The sequence below is a fragment of the Gavialis gangeticus genome, unplaced genomic scaffold (genome assembly GCF_001723915.1).
Source record: "Gavialis gangeticus isolate Ggan-Ray unplaced genomic scaffold, GavGan_comp1, whole genome shotgun sequence".
Classification (NCBI taxonomy): Eukaryota; Metazoa; Chordata; order Crocodylia; family Gavialidae; genus Gavialis; species Gavialis gangeticus.
The window spans coordinates 12,200,272-12,212,533 of record NW_017729026.1 but is presented as its reverse complement, the minus strand read 5'-3'; the positions used below and the strand labels follow the sequence as shown (position 1 = coordinate 12,212,533).

Genomic DNA, 12,262 nt, shown 5'->3' with positions numbered 1-12,262 from the left:
TATAACCAACCTATTCAGGTGTTCTTTGGTCCAGCTCCTTACCAATCTATGCAAAATCCTATAACTGAGGTTTGGCAACGAAGGGCCAGAACTTTACTCATTTTCATACAAGCTTGAAAAAGCCTATAATTTTCATTAAACTTCCACTTTTCCTTATGATACAGTGGAATTTCCTGATCTTTGCAGAGACACCAGGCTAAACCAGTTGCAGAGCTCACTGATAACAATTGAAGACCTGTCTAATATATTGTTAAAACTCTACATGTCTTGCCAGCAGTTTCATACACTCATAGAAATGTTGGGCTGGAAGGGATTTCAAGCAGTGTCCTAGTTTGACTCCTTCAGTGAACTATCATCCAGTGCACTTAAGACTTCTGGACAATGTTTGCCTAATGTGTTCTTAACAACCTTCAGTGATGGGGATTCTTCAGTCTCACTGTGTCATCTACACCAGTCTTTCAACACTCCAACAGTAAGAATAATTTTCCTAAAATTATATCTAAATCTACTTTGATGAAAATTAAACTATTTTTTTCTTTTCCTTCCTCTAGTAGCCATGGGGAACACTTGATCACTGGGCATACCTACACATGTGCTTTAGTGCACATTAGCTTATTTTAATACATATTAAAGCTTCACTAAAGAACGTGTTATTTAGTTAATGCACATTAAAATAGAGTAATGTGAATTAAGCGTCACCTAAAAACCATGCTCTTTAGTTAATTTGCATTAAGAGAGGCTAATGCGCATTTTCCTAGTACCTCACAATGGAAGTACTAGATTTAATGTGCAGTAACTAAAGTGTGTTAATTCACGTGTAGATGCACCCATTGTCTTCTATGCCACAGGTTGTTACAAATTGGAAAGCTGAATGTGTTACCCTCAGTCTTTTCTCATCTAGATTAAATAAACCTATTCCTTCAGTCTTTTCTAATTGTTTATATTTTTAAAAACTCTTATAATTTTTCTTCCTTTCCATGGGACTCTCTTCTGTTTCTCCACATCCTTCTAAACATGTCATGCCATTGGTTAGTCCTAAAACGAGAAGCATTCTTACCTCCACTGTTAATAGGTTGCTAAATGAGATTTGTGTTTTTTTGGAGCAGAATCATCTGGTTGACTCATGTTTAGTTTTTGATCCACTTTAACCTTCAGATCTTTTTCTGTCAAACTGCTCCCTTGGCACATATTGCCCTATTTGTATTTGAGCATTTGATGTTCCTAATGGGAACATTCTGAATTTATCTTTACTGAATTTCATTTCATTCAGTTCAAATCACTTCTTTAATTTGTCTCCATTTCGAACTCTGATCCTGTCCTCCGAAGTGCTTGCTTCCTTTGGCTTAGTGAAATTCACAGTATTTTAAGTTTAATCTCTAGTCAGCCAACCAAGTTGTTGATGAAAATGTTAAACAGAATCAGATCTAGGCAGACCCTGCAACACTTCACTTGAGATGTAATCCCCGGTTGACATTTGACAGGGAACCATTGAGAACTTCCTCTTTGTGCCCTCCCAGATGGTAATTATCACTAATTACCATTATTTTGCTTATGAGACTATGCAACAGTGTCAAGAGCTTTATTATAGTTGAGATTTAGTATATATACTACTTCTTCCTTATCTGCTAGGCCAGCTGTGCCTTTTCTTTACAGGAATAGCATGTTGCTAAACAGAATTCATGATGAAGGATAGGAAATCCCCTACAGGATGTGTGGTATGTTAAGACACCAAAATGGTGTAGTCTAATCATGTGTCATTTTCAGTTACATAAAAGTGAGGTGAAGCCAGAATTCTGACTGAAATTCTCTCTTGCTCAGCTAAACAGAACAGACCACTTGGCAGACACAAATGTATTTGCATACAACCATCCAAATCTAATGTTTTTTTCCTCTTGTGCTATTGTCTTTCCAAGTTAGATAATATCAGTATACTTCCATGTCTTTTTACCTTGTTCCACTGCCTTTGTTGTTTTCTCTTCCTTCTTTTCAGGTACAGCTGCAAAACAAAGATAAGTTTTAAGTAAGATTTCTGGCCAGAAGTGCTGTTCCTACCAACAAAGCTTCTCTCTAGTAATTCAGTATCTAAAGATTACCTGAAGCAAATGATTTCAAAGTCTTGTGATTACTAGATGTATCTCTTTCTGATATGTAATGACATAATAAAGATTAGTAATATGCCTTTCACCTATCCGTAAAGAACAGCAATAAGGCAAAGGTGAATTCTTTGTTGCTTTCAAAATAAATAATACATTTCCTTCTTTCTCTTAAGAAAGCTATGGAATGGTGGCACCCTGTCCCAGCAAAAACCATACACATCCTTATACGTGTATTACATGAGTTAAGTATTTGTATAATTGTTTTGAAGGATTGGGAAAAGCATAGACAAATAGACTGCTCACACCCTGCTTCATTCTAAAAAGAAAATACCTAAAGAAAAGGCTGGGCATGAATTGAGGCTGTGCCCCCCCAAAAAGGAAATATTTCTCTGGAATAATTCCTGGAAATAATTCAAATATATTCCTTCTAATTTTTTGACATTAAGATGGTCCTTTTGGGAATGTGCAAGATCTTCTGGAGATCAATCAATGCATTCAATACAATGTATTTGCTTTTTCACATTATTCAGGGACAACAATCTTGCCAATATGCAAATACTGTGTCTGCATTTAGTTGGAGGAGGGACTGTGACCATTCAACATTTGTAAAATCAACATGTTGTTTGTTTGTTTGCTTTTTAAGTCAAATACTTCTTTTAAATCAATGAGCATTCCCCTGTAGTGTTTGAGAGACAAAAACTGCAGCACTAAACTGAAAAGAAAATATCTTACCTGATTGTCATTTTTCAATTTGGAAAATAATACAGTTAAAAACTAGCATAAATGGCATGAAATGAACTGGACTGTGAAAATTCTTCTTTAAGACCAGGTTAGTATTAAGTGAAAACAAAAAGTCTGTTTGTATAGTTTTCAGTCCACAGCATCCTTTCACTTTTTTTTCTTGCCAAACAGGAAATCAGATTTTATGCATTATATGATTGCCCACTGCAAAAATAATAACAGCAATATGGGATTAGGTCCATATTCTAAGGCCCATATTCTTCCATCTTTACTTACCCTGAGTAGAGCTTGTTGAACTCAGAGTGGCTGAGTACACTGAAGCACTTAGAGCAAATGCTTGACTTTTAGAATATAAGTAATGTCAGTTCATTTCAATGATTTATTCTATTCTATTCTATTCTATTCTATTTCATGTCTGAGGTGGAACCTACTGAGTCAAGGTTCAGGGAAGCAATCCTATTCCAGTTATTTATATAGGTCCCCTGGTCTTTCAATAGGCAATCAAACATGCCACCAGAAGCCAAAACTATTCTGCACAGATATGTAACTCTCCTATTCTGGCAATGGGCAGCCTTACATACCTCCAGAGAACAATCCTATTATACAAAGCTGACATGACTGTACAAATGACTTGCATTCCTGGCAGCTTAATGGCCCAGGTTTTTCAGAAGGAGGGCTTGAAGTTTCTTCTACTCAAACTATGCTATAGCTGTATGTTTAGGGCACTCCTCTAGGAGGTGGGAGCTATACTAAGTCATTCTGGAATTTAGGCAGCATTTATACACCTGGCCCAGGAGTCGGGGGAAGGGAGAGGGGACTTTAATTAGAGTGACTCTGAGAGCCACTCTAATTAAAGTGCCAGGAGTGTCTCATGTATCAGCATCCCCACACACAAAAATGGTGGTGGGGGTGCTTTAGATAAAGCCACCATTTTTAAACACAGGAATGCTGATGCACAAGATGCTGGAGGCTGCTGGAGCACAGTAATTACCATGCTCCAGCATACTCAGTTAATTGAGTCTGCTCCAGCATGCTGTAATGACAGCATTTCGGATCAGCCTCGCTGCTTGTACATAGGTGCCCCTCAATTGCTCCTGGGTTGTTTAGATACCTAAAAGTCTAATCTAGATCTGGTTGTTAAGGTCTGCAGTGATGAATAAGCTAATATTTTAAAAATCTGAACAGTGTGCTCAGCACTTGCAGAGTGAAGACCAATATAAAGTTTTAGTGTGAGTAAGGGTAATGGATGTTAAAAAGGTTGCTAGAATCTGGTCCCAAATGCATTTCAAAGCATACACATATGTACAAAGCTACTATGATTAGGATTAAATTAATTTAAAAGCTCTTGGTTTCCCCAACTTATATTTACCTTTTTTAGCTGAAACCACAGCTGCTACTTCTTTGGGTTGGTCAGTTTCTGAAAATTCAGGAAAATAATAGAATGAAAAACAGTCAGCAAAAATACCTCAGATACCAGACAGAAAGCTTAAAAAGCAGTGGAGCTGTGCTCTGAACAAAATTAAAATAGCCCTGGACAGCAAAGGTAGCCCTAGAATGTACTGCAGTATAAAGAACTTTTCTGTTAATGAAAACAATCTTTCAGATGGTCTTGCAGTTATTGAATCAGGGGAAACACATGGCCAAGATAAAAATGATGACAAACTATAAAAATGAAAGAAGAAAAAGGCGAGGACATTTTAATCTATCTAATCTCTACCTGAAGGTCTCAGAAGTTGACAGAAAAAAACAGCTTTTGAAAATAAATGGACCTGACTAACTCAATTCACTGAGCAGGTGTATAACAGACTAGACACAGGGTTAACTTTTTGCAGGAAGATCACAGATTTGTGTAGGAGGAAATTCTGATATATTGTCAAATGAATCCCAAAGGAGATGAAGCTGGATATGATGTACCAATGTTCTTTAGGTATTAAGAAAAATATGAACTGAACTGCAAAATTCAGACCCAGTTTTCTAATGTCTTTGTTACACATTGCACTTTGATCTGCTCAAATGTTGATCGACGTTAGTGCTAGCTCAAGTCTGGAGCAGTCATACCTCAAGACTAAAAACCTTCTCTGACTATTCCCCAACTGCACAGCTGTAACTTGTCACTAGAGGGTTCGCAAGCAGAGGCCTGACTAGGAGCTACAGCTCTGACTTGCCAATACAGGGCTGATGAGTTAGGGCAGGCTTCTATCCTGGCTCAGGATGGGGGTGTGTGAGAGATTGGTTGTGGGGGGGGAATATAAAGCTGGGAGACGGAGAGTTAATAGGAGGGGTGGGTAATGAAATGGGAGGTGGAAGTTGGAGGAAGGGTACTGAAACGAAGGAAATCAGCCACTGAAGGATAAAATTTAAAAAACCCCAAGAATTTAAAAAGAAATAAAGAGGGAATAAATTTAAACAGTTCTTATGTTTTAATAAATTGGGATTTTGGTTTGAGGTGTGGGGGTGCTAGTCGCACTTCCCAGGGAAGCTGAAAGGTGGGAGTGGTGAGGGAAGGTGCTTTTGGGGGAACTACTGACCCTGCCCTAGGAAGGAAGCCCTAGCTCATGGAGACCTGATCTGGCCCTCTGCCTGGTTCCCCCTCACCGTCCCTAGACCCCACTCCTAGACCCATCCATGTCCTGTGACCTGGCTAGCTGGACATGCTCTGCAGGCAGTTTGCATGGGGTTGCATACCTGGGGTGGGAAGGTCCCACTCCAGAGGCAGGAGAGGGAGATGGCTTGGTGTCAGAACTGCCTCTTGGGTTGTAGAGTTCATGGGGTGGAAAGTCTGTCCACACAGAACAGGAGAGTGGGCAAGGGGACACTGAACCCTGGGACCCTGGAGGACTTCAACTTGAGTGGCTCATCTGTTGGGAGTGGCCAGATATTAATGGAACACAGGCTAGGTAGCAGATCAGAGATGAACCTGCCCAGGAGTGGTTTAACTTCAAGCCACCTAAAGTGTGTTTAAAACTAGTTGCAGCTATTAATGTATGGTCAAACCATAGGTTAAAAGCTCCAGGCACTGCCTAAAATTCATGTGTAAGAAATCTCTAAATTTCTCAGGTGTTTGAATTATGGTTTAAAAAATAGAGTCCAGACATGACACCCAATCAAGATAAAACTATACAGTCCCACATTCTTCCCACTACCAAAAATGTATGAAAATATTGAGACTCAGTGGCTTATAACTCTTCACTGCAGAAGACTTTATAATAACTGACTAAAGGTTAGGTTTTGGTACTCAGACTTAAAAAGTAGGTTTTGGTACTCAGACTTAAAATATCTACAACAGCAAAGCACTGCAGCAACACCTTTATTACTTCCAAAGCCCTGATGCTTATGGATATCCTCTTGCCGTATAACTAAAGGAAAAAAGGTCAATAAAATACAAAATATTGCATAAGCAGTTGGCATAGCACTCAATGAAAGGTCCGTGATAACAATTCTTAAAGGGGCCAAAGGAAAACGTATTTCTGTAAATGGGGCCAAACCTGTGAGTTCCAGATGTTGAACACTTTTATCTCCCTATTAAATTGATGGGATTTGAGGGTGTTCAGGACTGGGCAGATTTTTCCCAAACATGTTGGTATGTTTCACATAAAAATGAGTTCACAAAGATAATAGAGTACAGCATTAAAGGAGACTTGATCATAAAGAAATATTCTCAACAGCTCCAAGCAATGCAGAAAAGCTTTTTCAATCATCCACTGAAACAACAACTATATTGATTTCCAGCTTTGGCTTTCTGAAGCTTGCCAAAGTGCAAAATTTTATTCAACATACTTGTTTCCTTTAGTTCCTCTTTTTTGGCTATTGGAGACATAAAGAGAACAATGTCTAAATTAGTGCAGTTTTGGTTTGATTTAATATACAGGAGTCAACTACAGTGCAGTAGATATATTATGAATTTAGCCCTGTAAATTTAAACATACTCAATAAAGAGAATACTGTGACAACTTGGGCTGTCTTTACATTTTTCACACATGCACTAATGCTGTATCACACTTCATACTATTCATTTGCCTAAGTAATTCCATTCAGTTCAGTAGAGCAGCTCTTGGATGCACTGGGTGCATCTACATATGTGTTTTACTGTGGAGCAGATTAATTAGGTCTGCAGGTAAGTGTCACAATTTACACGTGTGCTACTATTAGGGCAGCCACCAAATTAATTAACTCCACCGTAAGATCGTACTGTCAGGAACAGTATAATCTTATGGCAGAGTAATTAAGTGTAATGAAATGCGCATGTAGACTGTGACAGGGGCTGGCTGGGATATGAGGGTGCTAAGGTATGGGGGCTGTCTGCCACCTAGCCATATGGCTCTGCACTTTCAGCACCCTTGTGTCCTAGCCAGCCTTCAAGCCACCACACAGAGCCTGGGGCTGACAACCCATTCCCTCTGCCAGCCAGGGTTCTTCTGCCTTGGCTCAAAGTGCTGATATCCTGGGTACACGTGTAGATGCTGTGCCTGGGAGCAGTGTTCTCCAGCTGAAACTGCTCTGAAATTTATTGTGTCACCTTAACTTCACATGTAGATGTACCCACTGTTTAACATCAGTGAGTATCTCTGATAAGGAAATATGATCTAGTGGTGAGAGCAGGGCAATAGCAATTAGAACGTCTGGGTTCTAGCTCCTAATCTACTATTGACATGCTGTGTGACCATGGTCTGGCACTTCAGCCAGACTGTGAACCTATTATTCACTCTGGAGAGCAGTTATTATCACAAGCAGCCCTAGCCACTACAATGGGATTACCTGTAAAGCTAGGTAATACCTTAAGAAGCTTCTGGTCCAGCATGCTCTGATTTCCCCATTTGTAAAACAGAACTGTGAGATGCTCTGTTACGTTAAAAGAGCCAGTCATAGCCTTGCAAGGTAAGCAGCTGAAGCTAGAGTGCCATAGTAACCAGCTAAAGGGATTCATTTGGAGGCACCTGCAGGCAGCCCCAAGAAAGTCAGCTGACTGGAAAAGGGGCAGGGCCTGAGGAACATTAGGCAGCTGACTTAGAAGATGACTTGGCAGTCTGGCTGGGGCTGAGCAAGAGGGAGCTCTGCGAAGGTGCCTGTGAGGTAGCAGGAGCCACTGAATAGGCTAGGCCCTCAGTCAACCAGAGAGCCAAGGGCTAGCAAAGGATTGAAGCCCAGGATTGGAACAGTCATTTAGTTAGAGCTAGAGGGCTTGTCTTCTTCTTCTGCAATCCCTCGTAGTCAAGAATGATTATCTTCCATGGTTGTCTTATCTGTGTGTCTGAAGATGGCTGATGAGACCTATCCAGGATCAAAAGACTCTACTGCAGCTCAGACATGTGTTTCTGCATGGGGTGGGTGGTGCTGGATTTTTTATTTGGTCTGTGACGTTGTTTCTGCCGCTCCAGCTTTTCCATCTCCTCTTGTTGTCATGAGGTTTCAAAATACTGAGATCCCTGCAGCAGACTCTTCCTCCATTTGGAGTGGTCCTGGGCAATAGTCTCCCACAAGTTGACACTGATGTTGCATTTTTTAAATTGGCCTTGAGGACGTCCCTGAAGCACTTTCCCTGCCCTCCTCTATACACCTTGGCTAGCCTAGGAGAATAAAACTTGGTTCAGGAGTCTGAAGCTGAACATCCAAGCTGACATGGCTGGCCCAATGAATTTAATCTTGGATGGTCATCACCTCAATACTCATGGTGTTTGCTTGCAGGAGGATGCTAATATTGGTGCATCTGTCTTTCCATTGGATTTGGAGGATCTTCTGCAGGCAGTGTTGATGGTATTTCTGCAACAACTTTAGATGTCTCCTGTACGTTGTCCATGTCTCAGCTCCATATAGAAAGAACATCTTGATAAACCATGGACTTGGTCTGTGATCTGATCTCACAATCTTTGAACACCCATTTCTTCAGGAATCCAAAGGCTGCACTTGCACATTTGAGGCAATGTTGGGTTTCTTCATCAATGTCAGCCTTCTGCAAGAGATGGCTTCCAAGGTACGGGAAATACTCAACATTTTCCAGTGTCTCACTGTGGATCTGGATTACTGCAGCAGGGGACTGTTCGTTAGGATTGTTAAATGTCAGTTCCATTTTCGTGTATGCTTCGGTAAAGACATTGACAATTGCCTGAAGGTCTCCTTCCAAATGAGCACTCACTATAGCACCTTCTGTATACTGGAGCTCAATGTTTAAGGTCAGTGTGGTCCTGGTTTTGGCTTAGACTGAAACTTGTTGGTGGTCAGATGTAGCATTGTGGCAAGGAATTTTAAGAAGAGTGTTGAAGTGATGATGCAGCCTTGCTTAAACCCCGTTTTAACTTCAAAGGCATCTGTGGTAGATCCATAACTGAGAAACATGGCTCACATGCTGTCATGGAGCAGGCAGAGAATAGTGACAAATTTTGGTGGGCATCCATACTTTGGAAGGGTCCTCCACAACACTTGGCTGATAGAGTTGAAAGCTTTTATGAGGTCAAAGAAGGCCATGTTAAGAGGCTTATGTTGTTCCCAGCATTTCTCCTGGAGGTGGTGAGTTGTGAAGATCATTTCAGTTATGCCTCTTGATGCCCTAAACCCACACTGAGATTCCTGGAGGAGCTATTTCAAAAAATCCCCATGACTGTAGGCAAATCAAACCTTTATATATGACAAAGAAAGCAATGCTTTTGTATTAACAATAGATAGCTTCATCAACATTCTTTCACGTTCTACTTTACTGTATAAAAACATACACTGCCCACCTACCTTTTGCCTTGTGGGTTTCCACAGATACTGTAAAACAAATGAAAATGTTCTAAGAAACAAATTGCAAATCCATACAATATAACATAATTACTCAGTGGCTGTCCCATTGAACAAGATGCTACATATTTCCAGTAAGCCAATCTGAGAACTCCTCAGTTTCTTACCTGGAGGAACACAATATTTGTCCCAGATATAAATGTTTTCATTGCAGATGTTTAACTTGAACTAATTTAACTTGATTAAAAAGCTACAGAAAACAAATTTAGCAAGTAAGATATGTGTGGAACTAAAAAAATTACACATTTTCAGCTAGCAAAAAATGAAGCAGGAATAGAAATACAGATTCAGTATCTATAGAGATGTAAGCTAACACACAAAGTAGGCGATTATTGAGATACCATTTTAAAAACTAAAAAAATGTTGGCAGTTGAGAACATTTGTCTCAATTCAACTGAAGACTCAGCATAGAGATTACAAATAAGGAGCACTCAAGTGTTGACAAACATAATACAGTCTAAATTCAAAACTCTGTGGAACATGTCACATATTTCAATCTAATTGGCCCACCAGTGTTTACTTCTTAATTACTGAATTGCCTTTTTTCCTAAGTAAAAAAATTGATCTATGCCATACTTCTTATTTCCTCATTCATAGGTTCTTCATACTTATTATCTGCTGAAGTAGGTTTATATGCTTCATATGCTCTATCATCTGCTTGGCAGAAATGGTAATCACCTACTTAGAGAGCTATCTATTGAAGATGTTTATTTTCATTGCAGAGATTGTCCTAAAAACTCATCTGGAGGTACTGGATGTCGTTGCAGAAAATATGCTCCCAAGTAAAACTACAAGAAAAATTAAAGCTTATATGCTCTCCTTATTTGGATGAATTTAAGGATCTTGTTAGGCGTAACCTTTCCCATGTGTTAAATGCCCGTAAGACTTGAGTGTTTGAATATTAAGACAGGAAATCATTAAGACAGGAAAAATGCGCTCTGAGCATCTCAAAGTTACACATCTTTTGGCAAGGATTATCTCCAGATGGTGTTAAGCAGTATGTGTTGCAGTAACATCAGTCTGCTCCACAGGGCCAAATACAAGCAATTTGTGGCCCTCCAGTATCCCAGGATGCATCACTCCCAGGGGGCAGCACAGCCCGGCAGGTGCCTGCCCCTAGGCTGCGGGGCCCGGGGAGCGCAGCCGCATGGAGTGAATGTAAAAGCACCCTAAGGGTGGTGTCACACTTTCAACTTAATACTTAGTAAATACAGTTAATAGTCAAGCAGCCATACATTTAAACAGTTTAGCATGCGTTAGGTGACCTCTTAGTGTTGCAAAATTACTCTCTCTGAGGTGAGGATTATCGCCTTAACACATCCTAAATTCTATATAGGTCAGTAGATCCCAAAGATTTGCAACTCTTGCAAGTGAACACGTGACAAGGCCCTAAGAAATGGATCCAAGCTAGAATCAAAAGACAACTACCTGCAAGAGGCCTCTTTTGTCTTCTCTATTTAAAATAAATCTGGTTAAAGGAAATCACATATTGCACTTAGGACATGTTTTATTTAGATTGTAATAAATATTTTTATGAATTAGAAAGTTTTCTGAGCAGGACAGGGCTGGAGTCAGCTGCACAGATGTCAAACAGCTGATTGTCAATCCTGGTCCCCAACCATACTGGACTCTAGAACTGGCTCTGGTGAGATGGAAAGGCTGGGATCAACTATCAGCTGCACCAGAGCTGGTAAGGTGTGCTGGTATTATCTCCTTAGAGCAGTCTCATGATAGCCTAATGCGTATTATTTAACACAATCCGGAGATATTCCTCACTTGAAAAGTCCTAATTTTACCCATACAATAGCAGGTGTTTTTCTGGTTTAACACAGGGATTCTCACGTTTTAAGTGCAGTTAACATGTTCTAAGTGTAATATGAGACAAGACCCATAATTTGTTCAGACAAAAAACCCAAACTGAAGTATGCTTTTCTTTTTATTCATTCTCAGCTCATCTGAACCTTCCCTTCTACCCAACTTTCCCTTCAGAATTCCTTTCCCTCTTGAACAAATAATCATGTACATTTTTATTTCAGCTTTCTCAATTTTTTTAAATGTCCTACTTAGCTGCACTTAACTGGATCCGAAGTACAAGAACATGGAAATATGACGAGCTCACGTTCCATAACCATTCTAATTTTTCAAATAAATGTGACTACACTGACAAGTCTGTACCTGTCTAGTGTTATACTTTTTCTATGCCCACTCCTAAGTTAATGCAAGTTGGTTATGTTTAAGTTCAGATTAGTCTTAAACAAGACTAAAAATACATTTTTTTTCATAGGTCTTACTAGGTGGTTTCACTGGTACTACAGGTACTTCTTTTTTTGATGTTTTGGCAGGTACTACAGGTACGTCCTGTTGTGATGGTTTGGCAGGTACTACAGGTACTTCCTTTTTTGATGTTTTGGCAGGTACTACAGGTACTTCCTTTTGTGATAGTTTGGCTGGTACTACCGGTACTTCCTTTTTTGACGGTTTGACTGGTACTACAGGTACATCCTTTTGTGATGGTTTGGCTGGTACTACAGGTACTTCCTTTTTTGATGGTTTGGCAGGTACTATGGGTACTTCCTTTTTTGATGGTATGGCTGGTACTACAGGTACTTCCTTTTTTGATGGTTTGGCAGGTACTACAGGTACTTCCTTTT

The 12,262-nt window shown here is 39.9% G+C and overlaps 1 protein-coding gene across 1 annotated transcript in view; it reads right to left on the bottom strand.

Annotated features, from left to right (window-relative positions):
- LOC109299694 (sporozoite surface protein 2-like) overlaps nt 1-12,262 on the bottom strand; it is a 154,025-nt gene that overhangs the window by 135,545 nt on the left and 6,218 nt on the right. The window contains exons 4-8 of the mRNA XM_019520214.1: nt 11,903-12,015; nt 9,555-9,581; nt 6,615-6,641; nt 4,207-4,254; nt 1,949-1,996 (exon numbers count right to left, since the gene is read on the bottom strand). Of these exons, the coding sequence (XP_019375759.1) occupies nt 1,949-1,996; nt 4,207-4,254; nt 6,615-6,641; nt 9,555-9,581; nt 11,903-12,015 (263 nt within the window). The remainder of the gene's footprint in view (nt 1-1,948; nt 1,997-4,206; nt 4,255-6,614; nt 6,642-9,554; nt 9,582-11,902; nt 12,016-12,262) is intronic.